This window comes from Tetranychus urticae, chromosome 1 (genome assembly GCF_039701765.1).
Source record: "Tetranychus urticae isolate SD_2017Ah chromosome 1, NJAU_TeUrti_SD_1.0, whole genome shotgun sequence".
In the NCBI taxonomy this organism is placed as follows: Eukaryota; Metazoa; Arthropoda; class Arachnida; order Trombidiformes; family Tetranychidae; genus Tetranychus; species Tetranychus urticae.
The window spans coordinates 1755603-1769666 of NC_142958.1; the positions used below are offsets into that span (position 1 = coordinate 1755603).

General features: G+C 32.7%; 2 protein-coding genes and 1 pseudogene across 4 annotated transcripts; 1 reads left to right on the forward strand and 2 right to left on the reverse strand.

The window, feature by feature from the left end:
- Positions 1-1804: 1804 nt before the first annotated feature.
- Positions 1805-4264, forward strand: LOC107368420 (peroxisomal acyl-coenzyme A oxidase 3 pseudogene; annotated as a pseudogene). Its single transcript, XR_016198203.1, has one exon. The product of XR_016198203.1 is annotated as a peroxisomal acyl-coenzyme A oxidase 3 pseudogene (transcript).
- A 3237-nt stretch (positions 4265-7501) lies between these two features.
- LOC149094351 (TAF6-like RNA polymerase II p300/CBP-associated factor-associated factor 65 kDa subunit 6L) lies at positions 7502-9461 on the reverse strand. 2 transcript variants are annotated; one of them, XM_089266223.1, is made up of 3 exons: positions 8588-8728; positions 7939-8364; positions 7502-7868 (listed from the first exon to the last, which is right to left on the reverse strand). In XM_089266223.1, exons 2-3 carry the CDS (start codon positions 8297-8299, stop codon positions 7756-7758), a joined length of 474 nt encoding a protein of 157 aa, XP_089122349.1. In that variant the 5' UTR covers positions 8300-8364; positions 8588-8728; the 3' UTR covers positions 7502-7755. The 2 variants fall into 2 exon arrangements, with proteins under 2 accessions (XP_089122349.1, XP_089122350.1); XM_089266224.1 differs by lacking the exons at positions 7502-7868; positions 7939-8364 and adding an exon at positions 8439-8467 and having other exon boundaries at positions 8588-9461.
- A 1179-nt stretch (positions 9462-10640) lies between these two features.
- Positions 10641-13019, reverse strand: LOC107368284 (TAF6-like RNA polymerase II p300/CBP-associated factor-associated factor 65 kDa subunit 6L). The gene is made up of 3 exons (XM_015936084.3): positions 12558-13019; positions 11014-12471; positions 10641-10943 (listed from the first exon to the last, which is right to left on the reverse strand). The coding sequence occupies exons 1-3, from the start codon at positions 12925-12927 to the stop codon at positions 10762-10764; spliced, it is 2010 nt and encodes a 669-aa protein (XP_015791570.1). The 5' UTR covers positions 12928-13019; the 3' UTR covers positions 10641-10761.
- Positions 13020-14064: the final 1045 nt, after the last annotated feature.

Below are 14064 nucleotides of genomic sequence, written 5' to 3' on the forward strand. Positions count from 1 at the left end.
AGTGAAATCTCAGAGAGTATGAAGTATTTCAACTTTGTTTATTTCAAAATAAAATAAAATTAGCATTTCAATAGATTTACAACTACAATTGAATTAACGAATGATAAATCCAAAAACAGTTGCCAGTTAACCGCCATCTTTTGGGCCATTTTATAGTGAATAAACCAGTTCACACAACTTTGCTCGTAACTTACTAAAATTTAGTAATACTAATTGTAAAAGCTTCTTATGTTAGTGTTTAAAATATTCAATTGTTATCGATTCGATGCTCAATTAAACTTAGAATGTTTACGAGTTTATGAGAACTTATACTTGTTTAATTTTCAAAGTATTTAGCTTGATCACATCAACGCAAATACGTTGAACCAACTGAATGGATCAAGTTAGCCTCTTGCAACGACACGGTAAAGACAATTTCTAGTCCCATCAAACATGAGTTACTTTTATACAGCAGTTTAGTACTCTTTTGTCCAGTTTATCTGAGTGTCCACAATTGAATCTGGTAATTAGCTTATAAGTTACTTCATTATCCTATTAATGACTTATGATTTCTTGGGAATTTTAGCTTTGAAATGTTTGTCAAGATCCTGAATCAAATTTTGAGGTGAATAAGATTTATTATTCCGTGTTGAAAAATCTCAAGCAATATTCCCAGGAATATATTCACATATCCTATTTGCATATCAAAGCTTATTTAATTATCTAACAAGTTATATTATAGTAGCTCAAAGGATTTGATCAGCTTTTCAATAGGGATTTTGACATGAACAAGATTTAACGTCTAACTCTACTTGCCTTCAATTATATGCACCAAATATTAGAGAATCAGGAAGAAACAATTGCTGTTCGAGTTTTGATTTCAATTAGACTGATGATCGCGAACTTCATGAATCGTAAATCTAATATTAATAACAAACTGTTGTTGTTTTATGAATGATTAGTTGCAGCAATAAAACAGTCTTATATCATAATCCAGGTTAGTTGCAGCCATTATCATTAGTTTTAATTTGAAAGAAATGTGCGTTCTTTTATTCAAGATTATTTGGTAATAACAATCAAATTTGTCGTAACCTTATGTATTGAATAACCTCTGAAATTGAGTTATTATCTTGACTTAATTGAATGACTTGGAAGGTAGATCAAGTATCAAGACTGGAAAGTAAAGTGTTGACCTTAAGTGACCAATCTCTCTTAATCCAGTCATTAGATGATCAATCAAATAGCAAGCAGTCTTATTGTTTTTCAGAATAGCTAATTAGCTCTTAAAGTGTTTGAAATTTTGTAAATTGCTAATAATAAATAGAATGGTCTTTTTGAGAACAGTTTAGTGAAATAATCGAGACGTTTCTTCAACCAATCATGCTACTATTATAATTATCATGTCAAATGAAGCAAACTTGGAATCAAAAATGAACAGCAATTAACGTTACTCTTTGATTATAAAGTCTATGTTCTTCAATCCCAATCACGATCTCGTTTTTGTCTTGTATTGTGCCGCATAAACGCATAACTAAATTTGTCAAACGCAAAATCTGTCTGTCTGTCTATTCGGATGGCTTTTTGACTTGTAATTCAGTAATAAGTGATGTCAAAGTAATCAAATTAAATGTATTAAAATGAAGGAAAGAGATTGAAGGAGGAAAGTTGAAAATATAATGGAGCAATGAGATGAACGAGGCGATGAAGCGAATCAAATAGGGAACTGTAAAATTAATTGATATTTAACAATAAGAGTTAAAGAGGCAAAAGGTGAGTTTATCTTTTCATCTCCATGTTTTCCAATTCAGTTTGACTTACCTTTAAGTCGGAATAATTTGAATTTGTTGTTGTCGGTTATAAGAAACGTTAAGGTGAAAAACATTAAGTATTATTTTGCATTTTATTTTGCTATTTGAAAAAATCCATCTGTTTATAAGTTCAACACTTGTTTTATCCTTTTCTTAGTGACTATTTGGTTTGTTATTTTTGTTTACATTGTTCATCGGTTTAAAATATGTTATCCCCAACTGAACTGGAGGTTGAAAAGGTTTCTGATTGCATCCTTGATTGGCCATCTGGACCACTTGACCAACCTCGATCAAGAGCAACTTTTGATTGGAAGCAAATGAAACTCGTTCTTGAAGGAGATTTTGTGGTTCGCTATAAACACCAGATTTGGTCTCTTTTAGCCAAGGATCCAGATTTTTCACGTAAACCTTGGGACGAGTATAACAGAGATGATGAAAGGAGGTTAACATTTGCCCGATTAAAGAAACTGGTTGATTTTAAAATTACAAATGACGAAGACGTTAGTCAACCTTACCGACTACTATCCTTTGTTCAAGCCATTGGTCAATTTTCTTGGTCACTGATTGTTAAACGGACGTTGAGCTATGAATATTTTGTTTACTCTTTTAAATCTGGTAAAGGTAAACCAAATAATGATTTGGTTGATGATGTGATAAATTTCAAGGGACTTGGAGCTCTCTGTATGACTGAGATGGCTCATGGAAGCAACACTAAAAAACTTCAAACAACAGCTACATTTAACCCAGCTGATCAAACGTTCATCTTAAATACACCCAGTCTAGAGGCAACAAAGGTTTGGGCCGGTGTTTTGGGACAGTCAGCTACACATGCAGTGGTTTTTGCTCAACTCTATACTCCTGATGGTTCCTGTCATGGTTTACATTCCTTCATGGTCCCGGTTCGTGACACGAAAACCTTTCAACCTTTTCCTGGTATTACGATTGGTGATATGGGTGAAAAGATTGGTCTCAATGGATTGGACAATGGGTTTATGACTTTTAATAACTATATTGTACCCAAATCATCTTTAATCAGTCGCAATGCTCAAGTTACTTCGGAAGGTAAATATGTGTCACAAATTAAAGATCAATCAAAAAGGTTAGGCAGTACTCTTGGTGTGCTCTCATCTGGAAGACTTTTCATCATGCTTTTTGGTGTCACTAACATTCAATCAGCTTTAACAATTGCTGTTCGCTATTCAGCGGTTCGCCGTCAATTTGGACCATCTGATGGTGAAGAGATACCCATTTTAGATTATCAAAGTCAACAATGGCGTTTAATTCCTTACATAGCAGTTTCTTATGTTTTACACAATTTATTTGCATCTTTTTACCGTGATTATATTGTATTTTACTTGGCAACCTTTCACTCAAATGGGAAGGATAAAAGCTCAATGGGATCGGAAATACATGCACTTTCATCTTGTGGTAAAGCTATTACTACTTGGATGGCCAGAGATGTCATTCAAGAGTGCCGTGAATGCTGTGGTGGTCATGGTTACTTAAAAGCAGCTGGATTTGGGGATCTGCGAAATGATCATGATGCCAATGTAACTTATGAAGGAGATAACAGTGTCCTTTTACAACAAACCAGCAATTATTTGGTAAAATTGTACAAAGAAAAGATTGAAGAAGGTCATGAAATTTCCTCGCATTTTGGTTCAGTTAACTTTATCAATTCAATTGATGACATTCTATCATCACATGGTTCAAGTGGTACTTTTGACGATATACCAAAAGTATTGGAAGCTTACCGGTTCCTTGTATGTTATTTGCTGAAATCAAGTTACTTCAAGCTGTTGGATCAAACAGCAAAATTGGGTGACTCGTTTAAAGCCAGAAATGAAACACAAGTCTATTATCTAAAAAATTTAGCAACAGTCTTTTTTGAAAGTGAAGCACTTAATCGATATCAACAATTTTTGCTTTCATTTTCTGGACCAAAAGAGATAAATAACGTTTTACAACAGCTTGGACTTCTTTACGGACTCTGGTCAATTGAGAAACACATGGCCATTCTTTACGAATCAGGCTACATATCAGTGCCGACTTCGGTAAACATGAGCTCATCACAACTAAAATCTAAACCTTTAACTGATGTGAGAGAAGCAATTCTTGGATTATGCAGGCAATTGAAAGATAATGCTGTTGGACTTGTAGACTCTTATGCTCCACCTGATCATATCCTGAATTCATCATTGGGTGCATCTGATGGTAAAATTTACGAGAATATATTTGCTGCTCTTAAGAATAATAAAGGAGCATTCGGTAAGCCAGATTGGCTTCAAGGGCTCATTAATGTAAAGTCAAAGTTATAATTTGAGTTATTGACAATATAATCTATTTATTTTTTCATACTAAAATTTTTGTACATTAATCATAGAAATCTATTCTGATACACTTTTTTAGTGTAGTTGAGAGTTAATTAATTCCAGATTAAAGTCAGATATTAAACATAAAACCATTGGATATTTACACTGACAGTATACTTTGATTGATTTCCCAGTTGACAGAGAATAAATTACTATCATATTTTATGGCATTTAATTTACAACAGACGGCTCAGTAATTGGCTGATAAACTTTTTTAGCTTTAACATTAACAAATGTTCCTCTTCTAGGACCCTTAACGAACTTTGCAGTTAAATGTCCACCATAAACACAGCCGGTGTCAAGTCCTGTAGCAAATTTATGAAGTTGAAGACGTCGCTTGGCATCATGTCCAAAATAAATGTGAGTTGGCCCTTGCCAAAGTGATGCCCATGGTTCACCTTCTTTGTCACTCTTGTTAGGCGTGTATTTGTTTCCGTTGGAATCACTTTCAATAATCAAATTTCTCATGGAAACCATATTCAAGGGTTGATTCTCTTCTAAAGGTATTCCAGGCACTAAACCGGCATGCACGATTAGTATATTTAAATCATTTAAAGTAATTGTGTAAGGTAATTTCACAATGTAATCGATTTGTTCTTGATGTAATTCTTGGATCCACTGATTGGTTGGACTTGGAACTTTTCCTTCATTTTTGATTTTCAAATATTCACGAATAACGATTTCATCATGGTTACCTCGAACAGCAATACAGTCATTTTTACCATCGTTCATTAAATATTTAAGTACTTCAACATTTTTCTCTCCTTTGTTTACCAAATCTCCTACAAATATTTTCAATATTTTACTATTGTTAGAATGGTGGACTGTTTTTATACACTCAAGCATTTCATCAAAACAGCCGTGAATATCTCCTAAAATAAGTATCTCATCATAGTTATCGGTAAAAGTTCTATCTAATGTCTGATGGAGCACAGGTGGAAGAGGAAAGCCCCATGGATGAGTTAGTTTAGATATTTGAGTAGAGAAAAAACGAGATCGTAATAAGTAAAAAAGGTTGAATAAAATTCCAGCCATGACCAGATTAAGTCACAAGTTCACAAAATGTATCAAGACACAATTTGAGTCAATGTATCGCGCAAAATAGTTAATTATAGTGAGATTAGGTAAATATTTACTCTAAATCAAACAAAAGCATCAAATTCACGAGACATGGAAACAGTCTCAATCAAGAAAAAGTAAAAGGATTGTAGCGTGAGATTTGTTAATAACTTATGAATTATAGTTGACAACAATTCTTTAAAGATTTATCCAAATCGCAATATAAATTCAACACATTAACTATAATGAGACACAATTTTAATCAACTTATTTAGCGAATAACTGGATTAAAATAATTATAAATAAACTGTTGAGATGTTTCATATTGTAATATTTACATCAAGAAAGCAAAGATAATGAGAGTCTTGAAGATGAGCGCGCTATTTAAAATGAATTGGATAACAATAAAAATATTCTTAAATGTCTCTATCTGATTTAAAATTAAAACAATTGTCTTGATTTCATATTGAAATATATAAATAATTATCTTTTAACTGATCAAGAGCCTTGAGAAGATGGATTTAAATAATTGATGTAAATAATTAATGTAAGCTCAAAAATTCTTACATTGGATTTGTCTTAAGAGATCATCCAAAGTGATTTAAAGTCAACAATTTCTGAGATCGCAGTCCATGAAGCAGTTTTTGACCACAAAATAGTTTTCTTCCGATAATTAGCTATTTTTAGACCGGAAATGACCTCAATAATCCATTTTTGGCAGTAACAAAATCCAAGCCTGATAAAAGAGCCATTCATTTACTAGAGCTGCCACATCGGGAAACTTATAAGTAAAGAAATCTGGCCTTTTCTTGGTTTGATTAATATTGTTTAACTGTTCAAAAGGGTAACATCGATTCCTCTCAATTAAGATTACTTCCCAATCAGGCTAAAAAAGCTAATTTTACTAGTTTAACTTTCCAATGATTAGTATAAATATCTAAACAATTTACATGTGCGTCATTTGATGGTTTAATTTATCAGTAGATCTGGATAAAAGTTGAAACCAGCAAATCTAATGTTGATGAATCTTTAATGAACATGGCTGATTGTTGGATAGTTAAATGTGCTTACTAGCTTAATTGTAACAGCAGCTTCTAGATGCATTGTTTCCACTTAAAGACTTAACATTAACAGTGACACAATGAAATGATAGTTTTATTCAAGTTAATTGCGCATGAATTAGCTTCCAGTTTAACTGGCAGTGTTTCAACAGATTTAAATTGTAAGCCTTGCAAAAAGAGATTCAAGTAAATTATTGACAAGATGGGTCCAAAAATGTTCATAACTGAATCTCAGATAGTCGTCAGATTAACCCAAGCAAAGTAAAGCCTAAAAGGTTAACCAATGACCAGACAAAAATTGGGTAAAATCTGGTAAAACAACTGATAAATCTCGGAAATAGTTTGTATTGCCGGTAATACTGGTACTGATAGGTTTGAGGAGATTCCTGTCTCGACAATTGATTAATCGATGGATAATTTGATCTCAACCTAAATGGCCAATTTCCCAACATGTGTCTCTAATTGTATGATTGACTTGGGACTTTCATTAGACACCAACATTAAAGTCCAATCAGACTTTGCACACGAGATATTTTTGGGTTCCATAAAGAAGGAATTTTGGTTTAAGATGAGGAAGACGAAGTTGATGAGTTTGTATTTTATTTTTGTTTTAAGAAATCTTTCTTTTCCCTTCTCTTCTTCTTCTTTTTCATCTTTGTCTTCATCTTTGTCTTCTTTAGGCATCTTCCAAATTTTGTTTAACTAACATTCATTTTGACCAGATGTGTTAAGAGCAATGGAGAGCAAAGACGAAGACGAAGACGAAGAGGCAAGAAGAGAAGATGATCCCAAAATTAGAATAGACTTATACGAAATGTGAGAGCATCTTCATCATCTTCATCCCATGAAGGATTCTCATCGTTATGCCTTTCTTTCTTCGCCTGTCTCTCCATCTCAACTTGGACCTAATTTGGTCGACTTCCAAAATTTGTTTAGCCTAAAATAAGATTCATTTTTACCATATGTCTTTTAAAAAAAGAAGAGCTTATCTCCAAATTAGGATAGACTGAGAGGAAACTGCGGTGAAGAAGGGCAATGTAAGAGCTTCATCATCACCATTCACCATCATCTTCATCGTCATCAACATTTTCGCGTACATTTTACTCTTCCCTCAACTTGTATTGACGCGCCCATTTAATGCAAAGGATGTACTTGAAGGAGTCAACGAGAGAGTTCGAGTGAGTTTCCCATCTTTTCTTAAATATATAAATACAGAGGAAACTTATTAACTGTCAATTTCAACTGTGATTGTCGTCTTGTATTGTATTGTCTCTATGAATCCAGTGTATCTCTACATTTTGTTTTACAGTGTTCAACATCTTTGTGATTTGATTAGGACACATACTTCTGGACATACCATATTTTGATATTGAATTGTATGGAATGTAAAGAAGTATGGAGTGCTTTCAATTCAATCTTCAATTTATCAATCATCCTTGTGGAAGTCGTAGATCCCATCTTCATCTAATGCCATGTTTATGTGACCGATTCACTTAAAGTTTGTAGTGACGCTAATAAAAGGTACCAAGAAGTAGGCTGATATGGCAATGACAGTGTTTTCTTAACCATCCTATGAGAATATAAGTTACCTATGATAAAAATAGTATGCGTTGATATTAGTCAAACATCTAATAATTTTTGATATCTTGAATAACATACCTTTAGTTTGAACTTTTTCTAATAACAGATCTTCGCATTCTTCTGTAAAACATTCCATGAAATTTTGGAGTTTAGGTTTTTTCCATTTACGCCCCGATTTTCCATTAGATGAATATTGTTCATCGACTGATCGCCTTTGACGCCTTATTTTCTTGATTGTTAACTTAACTCCTAAAGAACTTAACTCCTTAACTCCACTAATCGTACTTTCGACCAACAGATGAGTTCCATCATGTCTCTTGAAATCTTTTTCACTTTTGTTAGATTTACCATCAATAGAATCATTGCTTCTTAGTTCCTCGTCTTCAGATAAAGTTTCACCTCCTCTTCCTCCAAAACTTTCGTGCTGTGTTGATGCCATCAAAGATTGAAGGGCTTAAACTCTTATCACCGGAATTTTCAACTTGTTGTGAATAACTAAAATGGCTGTGTTTAAAAAAATGAATAATTTTTTCTTTTTCTTCGATCAACATGGCAGTTTATTTTACAAATAAAATGACCAAACTTTTTGATAATTACAATGTAATGACTGAATAAAAATTTATATTTTACATAGAGAACAATGTTTAATGTACATGAGAATAATTTCCTTCTCCAATGGTGGTCATAAATGTTAATTAATGAAGGGTGAACTAATCAAAATACTAACCTGAAATTTTGACAAGATCAACTGGTTTATCTTCAGTCACAAATACCCCAGCTTCAGGAACATGAATTTCTTTAGAAGACTCTGATCCGCTGAAACCATAGATAGCTTGAGAATCAGATGCTTTCAAGGCTCTATTCACATCATCACAGGTCAATTTGAATCTTTTAGAATGCCTAGTATATTGGAATGAAGAGGCAATTAATTCACGGAGACGATAACTTGTATCTTCAGACAGCTGAGCCAATACTTTGGCCTCAATAGCATTTGGTGAGTGAACAGTTGAAGCAAAAAGCTTAATTGACTCTAAACCAAAGCTAGTGTAATTGCGAGATTTATCGGCTGCAATGTCATCAGACCCATTCTTGTGCATTCTTGCTCCGTACTCTTGATCAATTGATCTGTGGATGCCGTCAGTATTCAATTCCTCTCTCGAAAAGTTCCAAAGTTTTGTGTGATGTAAACTAAAAATTTCTGAGCAGAACCTTCATCAAGTTTTTCGATTTCAAGATGAAAAATAGATGAATTCTGTGAGATTGAAAAAAGTCGATGATTTTGTCAATTTCAACTCTTGTCGTTGCTCCTTCTTGTTCATCAAACGAAAACATTTTCATCAAATAATATCAACCATGTATATAATGTAATAAGATTATTAAACTGCCCGAGGAAACATTTCATATCGATACTTGTCTTTGAAGATTTGATAAATAGAAAAGGCAGAATGGAAGAAGAAAAAAGCAGATGAAAGACTAAAAAAGACAACAAAATGTATAACCATCCATTGTATGAAATCACAAACAACAATTAACAATTAAATTTAATTAAACCATCAAAAATAACTAAATTTACATGAAGGTTTAGCTCCAACAGCCAAAACCGGTTTAAATGAAGTTTTCAGTCTAATGGTAAACAAAGTCAATGTAGGATTGCTACATGTGCATTGTATCCATAGTTGCAAGCGGCAAAATTTTAATTTCAAAATTCCCAAATTTCTTAATTTATCAATTCAACTCTAATTGATAATCGTAAATATATTTTCTTAATCAAAAATTTATGAGCAAAAATTAAATAAATAAGAGTTGACCACTCAAGTTACCCACAAAAATGTTTCTTTGAATCTTTCAAGACTGAAAGTCCAACACGGAATCCAGCTGATGAACCTAGAGGTATTGATGAAGGATGATTAGATGGATATGATGATGATGTTTATAATTGTGATAATTGTTGTATGATTAATATTCAGAGCAATGAATCATAAGTCTAATTCCATTAATTTGCTTGAAGGTCCTCAATAAATTATCAAGAGCGACTTTGAACAATGTATTAGCAGAAGCAAACGGCAAAGTAATTTGGCTTTCAGTTGCACAAATTTACAATAAACATAATGATTATCACTGTAATAATGGTTAAATTGTGAAAATGATAGACTTAATAAACAACAACAGGAACAACAAAAACTGAATGTAAGGAATGTAATTGAATTGTATGGAATGTAAAGAAGTATGGAGTTCTTTCAATTCAATCTTCAATTTATCAATCATCCTTGTGGAAGTCGTAGATCCCATCTTCATCTAATGCCATGTTTATGTGACCGATTCACTCAAAGTTTGTAGTGACACTGATTTTAATGCGATTTTAAAAAAACAATGAGCTACCTCTGAATTGAGTATCTAACAATATTATTGTAAGAATAGAGCTGATGTCCCTTCTGTATTGCTAATAATTAAATGAATTGTTTGAGTCACTATTATTTCTCAACCTGCGGAGAATGAAATACAAGTGCACTGTAATAGCATCTCAACTGAGACAGCTTAGTACCATTAAAATATTTGCCCAAAAGGCCAGGAATTTGATAATAGACTAAAACTATAGCTATTCTGTTAGACTTAAGTCCGTCCAAGGTTTACTATTAATAACTTTTAATAATAAAATTAGATCATAAAGTCGAGTCTTCGCAAACTTTCGTGCTGTGTTGATGCCATCAAAGATTGAAGGGCTTAAACTCTTATCACTGGAATTTTCAACTTGTTGTGAATAACTAAAATGGCTGAGTTTAAAAAAATGAATAATTTTTTCTTTTTCTTCGATCAACATGGCAGTTTATTTTACAAATAAAATGACCAAACTTTTTGATAATTACAATGTAATGACTGAATAAAAATTTATATTTTACATAGTTACAAGGTAGTATTTAATGTACATGAGAATAATTTCCTTCTCCAATGGTGGTCAGTGGTTATCCCATTGGACTTTCGTTTTTTTGCAAGAGATGGTAGTTTATTAGCTAAAAGGTACCAAGAAGTAGGCTGATATGGCAATGACAGTGTTTTCTTAACCATCCTATGAGAATATAAGTTACCTATGATAAAAATAGTATATATTTATATTAGTCAAACATCTAATAATCTTTAATATCTTGAATAACATACCTTTAGTTTGCACTTCTTCTAATAACAGATCTTCGCATTCTTCTGTAAAACATTCCATGAAATTTTGGAGTTTAGGTTTTTTCCATTTACGCCCCGATTTTCCATTAGATGAATATTGTTCATCGACTGATCGCCTTTGACGCCTTATTTTCTTGATTGTTAACTTAACTCCTAAAGAAGGATCACTAATCGTACTTTCGACCAACAGATGAGTTCCATCATGTCTCTTGAAATCTTTTTCACTTTCGTTAGATTTACCATCAATAGAATCATTGCTTCTTAGTTCCTCATCTTCAGATAAAGTTTCACCTCCTCTTCCACCTATATTGTTGTCGTAGAAAGTGTCAAGAAGCTCTTCTCCTGTCACGATTGGCATTTTAATTTGTTGTGGTGGCTTTTTGATATAAATCTTTTCAGGATCGGGAAAATCAGCAGGCAATTGCATGGCCAGAGAGTCACCAAAATGTTCTAGAAGCTCTCCAACAATATGTTGAAATTGGAAGTTATTTTCAACCAAAGCCATCTCTCTAAATTTCCTCAACAAGAATGCTGCCAAATTAAGCCAAGCTCCAAGGATTTGTTGAGCACCGATTGCATCGTGAGATGTTGATATTAAATTGTCATTTTGGTAAATAGATAACTCGTTGAGATAACTTCCAATAAAAGGATAAAGATGATTTATAATACAGTCGAAACCAAGACGAGTGAATGCAACTATGGCTCCATAATGAGATGCATATGATTGAGATGAGTCACAAATACAAGATACCAAAGCTCTTATAATATGATTGTAAAATTTGTTGTGAACAAAAGATGAAGACCATTCTTTGAACATATCTACTAGAATCGAAGAGGCAAATGATTTCAGACTCCATGTATCCGAACTGTCAGAACAGTTATTATTATCCTCAATGGTTCCATTTAATGTCGGAGTTGGTGGTACAGATGATGAGGTAAGAACAGAGGCAAGGGTAGATGTTGCAGATGAAGATGAAGATGAAGATGATGGATAAGAATGATCAGAGGAACCTCTTAGAATACAGTGTAAAACTGATTTAACTAAAGGAGTTACATAGATATCACTGGTAACTTGTAAGTAGTTGTTTTTTGATAACGCTCTGATAGACAATAGCAACTGTCTAGCTGTTTTACCATTATTAGTCTTGGCAACATTATTAGCTATAAATTTAACGAGATAGGATAATATATGCTGGACATTTGAATGTTTAGAAAGTCCAACCAGTGTTTTGTGAAAGACAGAAATATTACGACTTATAATTCCTTTAGAAATACAGTTGAATATTTTCATCAACTGTAAATATTCTGGGCTTGGTTTTTCATCAGGACCGGGTTGATTTAATTCTTTAATTGTTCGACTTCCTGGATTAAGCCAATCAATTCGATATTGCGGACTTTCTGCAATCAAATTAACTTTGTATGATTTGTTTATGATCGATTCTAGAGAAATGCAATGAGATGGATAAGTAAAAAATTAGACATCATAAATGTTAATTAATGAAGGGTGAACTAATCAAAATACTAACCTGAAATTTTGACAAGATCAACTGGTTTATCTTCAGTCACAAATACCCCAGCTTCAGGAACATGAATTTCTTTAGAAGACTCTGATCCGCTGAAACCATAGATAGCTTGAGAATCAGATGCTTTCAAGGCTCTATTCACATCATCACAGGTCAATTTGAATCTTTTAGAATGCCTAGTATATTGGAATGAAGAGGCAATTAATTCACGGAGACGATAACTTGTATCTTCAGACAGCTGAGCCAATACTTTGGCCTCAATAGCATTTGGTGAGTGAACAGTTGAAGCAAAAAGCTTAATTGACTCTAAACCGAAGCTAGTGTAATTGCGAGATTTATCGGCTGCAATGTCATCAGACCCATAACCATCCATTGTATGAAATCACAAACAACAATTAACAATTAAATTTAATTAAACCATCAAAAATAGCTAAGTTAACATGAAGGTTTAGCTCCAACAGCCAAAACCGGTTTAAATGAAGTTTTCAGTCTAATGGTAAACAAAGTCAATGTAGGCAATGGGATTGCTACATGTGCATTGTATCCATAGTTGCAAGCGGCAAAATTTTAATTTCAAAATTCCCAAATTTCTTAATTTATCAATTCAACTCTAACTGATAATCGTAAATATATTTTCTTAATCAAAAATCTATGAACAAAAATCTAATAAATAAGAGGTGACCACTCAATTTACCCACAAAAATGTTTCTTTGAATCTTTCAAGACTGAAAGTCCAACACGGAATCCAGCTGATGAACCTAGAGGTATTGATGAAGGATGATTAGATGGATATGATGATGATGTTTATAATTGTGATAATTGTTGTATGATTAATATTCAAAGTAATGAATCATCAGTCTAATTCCATTAATTTGCTTGAAGGTCCTCAATAAATTATCAAGAGCGACTTTGAACAATGTATTAGCAGAAGCAAACGGCAAAGTAATTTGGCTTTCAGTTGCACAAATTTACAATAAACATAATGATTATCACTGTAATAATGGTTAAATTGTGAAAATGATAGACTTAATAAACAACAACAGGAACAACAAAAACTGAATGTAAGTATGCATAAAATGTGAAATAACAATTTATAATGTTAATGACAATGTTAGGGTTAACTTGTCATAACCATTCCAATAGAAAGAGTTGAAGATAAAAAACGGAATATCCAGAACAATAGTATCCATAGAAATGATGAGCAAAAAGTGATGATGATGATTATGATCAGGGTAAAGCTGATCTTTATGATGATGAAAATTTGACAATGAAGAGATGAAGAAGAAGAAAAAAATATTAGTTTTTTGCTTCTCTTTGTTGATAATCACACCAAAAATGGCTATATTATTTGATTTTAGCCAACCTTTCAATCATGTCCAGTCTCACTGTATAATGTAGTAAATGTGGGAATGCAATCTTTCACCATTAATTTAATTTACATAATATTGAAAGGGTTGTTAACAAATGATCACAATAATGATGATGATGGTAATGATGAAAGGTTAAGTCA